Raw genomic sequence first — 2,095 nt, 5'->3', positions numbered from 1 at the left:
TTGCCCCCAAATTGTCCCCAAATTGTCGGAGAGGAGAAATCCGCGCTGCCCGCTCTGACTCAGGAGGGGACAGCGGTGACAATCACGGACCTCGGGGACTCTTCATCCCAGACAATTCCCTTCCAAGGACCGAGCCGGGGTCAGCCAAACCCTCGGCATCGTCACCGGAGCGAGAGGAGGAGCTGTCTCCTGGGAATTTAACCCTCAGCTCGCCGGAGCCTCGAGAAACCTCCCCTGGCGTTCCAAATTCCAAGGGAAAGCTGAAAATCGAGGGGCAAAAAGCAGGAATTATTTCGGGTTTACCAGTCCCAAACACCCCCTTGGCCCCACATTTATATTCTTCTTTTTTCTGTCACGACAAACGTCCTGAAATGTTTGGGTTTAGCCTCGGGAAGCAAAGGGCAGAGGAGAAAAACTGGGCTTTTTAAAAGAAATTTAACACGTTTTTCAGGATTGTGTCACCCTCGTCCCGGTAACACAAGAAATTCCCACTTTTTTTCACAGGTGATCCCGTTTTCCCGCAGAGATGTCTCTGAACCAGATGCAAATCAAGCAGGAGCTGCAGCTCCCCCCCGGCCTCGGTAAAACCACCCCAAAACAGAGCCCGGAGCCTCCCCAAATCCCGGTGCCCGCCCCCTGCCCCGAGCCGCTCCCGGCAGTGGCGAAATGCCCGGAAAAGGCGATCCCAGAACCGGGAAAAGGGGAAGCTGCCGTGCCCCAGTGCCCGCCCCAGGAGCAGCAAACCCAATTCCCTCCGGCATTCCCGACCCCCGAGCCTGCTCCGCGCCTGGAAGAGAAATCCTGCCCGGAACCGACGCTGGAGAAGCAGGAGGCCAAGGAGATCCCGGTTCCCGTTCCCTGCTCCGAGGCTGCGGCGTGCGCCCAGGAGAAGCAGCAGTGCCAGGAAATCCCGGTGTCCATCCCAGAAAAACAGGAGTGCAAGGAAATCCCGGTGTCCGTCCCAGAAAAACAGGAGTGCAAGGAAATCCCGGTGTCCGTCCCTGATCCACACCCTGACCCTGTCCCGTGTTCCCAGGAGAAGCAGCAGTGCCAGGAAATCCCAGTTTCCATCCCTGATCCTGCCCAGGAAAAGCAGGAATGCAAGGAAATCCCGGTGTCCATCCCAGAAAAACAGGAGTGCAAGGAAATCCCTGTCCCCATCCCAGTTTCATGCCCTGAGCCCATTCCATGCTCCCAGGAAAAGCAGGAATGCAAGGAAATCCCGGTGTCCATCCCAGAAAAACAGGAGTGCAAGGAAATCCCGGTGTCCATCCCGGAAAAACAGGAATGCAAGGACACCCCCGTCCCCATCCCAGTCCCAGTCCCAGACCCCGCCCCCTGTTCCCAGGAAAAGCAGGAATTCCAGGAGATCCCGGAGCAGCGCTCCCTTCCCGAGAAATTCCCTCCCCTGGAGCAGCAGCTGGAGCAGCCCGGCCCGTGGCAGAAGTAGAGGGAAAATCCCGATCCCGGGGATTTTCTCCCCGAATCCAGAGGTTTTTCCAAACTTTTTTTTTCTTTTTTTTTTTTTTTTAACCCCTGCAGAGCTTTTGTCGGGAATTCCTTCCAGCCGCCCCTCCCGCTAACGCCTTGTCCGTTACTAACAGCAGGGAATTCCCATCGGGAATGCTTTCCAGCAGGGTTGTAGCTCTTCACCTTCCCAAATCCCTGCCCTTTTCCCCAATCCCGCGGCTTTGGAATGCCCAGAAAGCCCCCAAAAAAATCATGGAGCAAGGCGGGGTTCGTGAAGTTAAAGAAAAAAGCCCCAAGTCCAGGGAAGAGCTCATCTCCTTTTTCCCACTGGATTCCAGCTCCCACCTGGAATTTGGGAAATTTTCCTTATAATCAGATTTGTGCGGAATCTGCCGCCAAAATGCTCAAAAATTCCCAAATCGGGAATTGGTCCCGAATATTTGGTGGAATTAAAAACTAATCCTTTGGTACTGAGTGAGAAAAAGAAAGAGAAGATTTTAGGATAGATCCTGCTTTGGTGGAATTAAATAGAATCCTTTGGGATTGAGGGGAAAAAAGGAAGCATTTTAGGATAAATCTGAGCTCACGCTCCCCTTGAATTTCCTTGGAGGTGTCAAAGAACAGA

The 2,095-nt window shown here is 53.8% G+C and overlaps 1 protein-coding gene across 1 annotated transcript; it reads left to right on the top strand.

Moving 5' to 3' along the window:
- The first annotated feature begins 183 nt into the window (after window positions 1-183).
- On the top strand, window positions 184-1,736 carry LOC137463473 (keratinocyte proline-rich protein-like). Its single transcript, XM_068174690.1, has one exon. It carries the CDS (start codon window positions 527-529, stop codon window positions 1,448-1,450), a length of 924 nt encoding a protein of 307 aa, XP_068030791.1. The 5' UTR covers window positions 184-526; the 3' UTR covers window positions 1,451-1,736.
- Window positions 1,737-2,095: the final 359 nt, after the last annotated feature.

The sequence above is a fragment of the Anomalospiza imberbis genome, chromosome 29, assembly GCF_031753505.1.
Source record: "Anomalospiza imberbis isolate Cuckoo-Finch-1a 21T00152 chromosome 29, ASM3175350v1, whole genome shotgun sequence".
Lineage (NCBI taxonomy): Eukaryota > Metazoa > Chordata > Aves > Passeriformes > Viduidae > Anomalospiza > Anomalospiza imberbis.
Note: the sequence above shows the minus strand (reverse complement) of the source record. Positions and strands in the feature narration are given on the sequence as shown.

What these genes read in the sequence shown, in the direction of transcription:
- LOC137463473 (XM_068174690.1), top strand. Translation starts at nt 527, where the DNA reads ATGTCTCTGAACCAGATGCAAATCAAGCAGGAGCTGCAGCTCCCCCCC.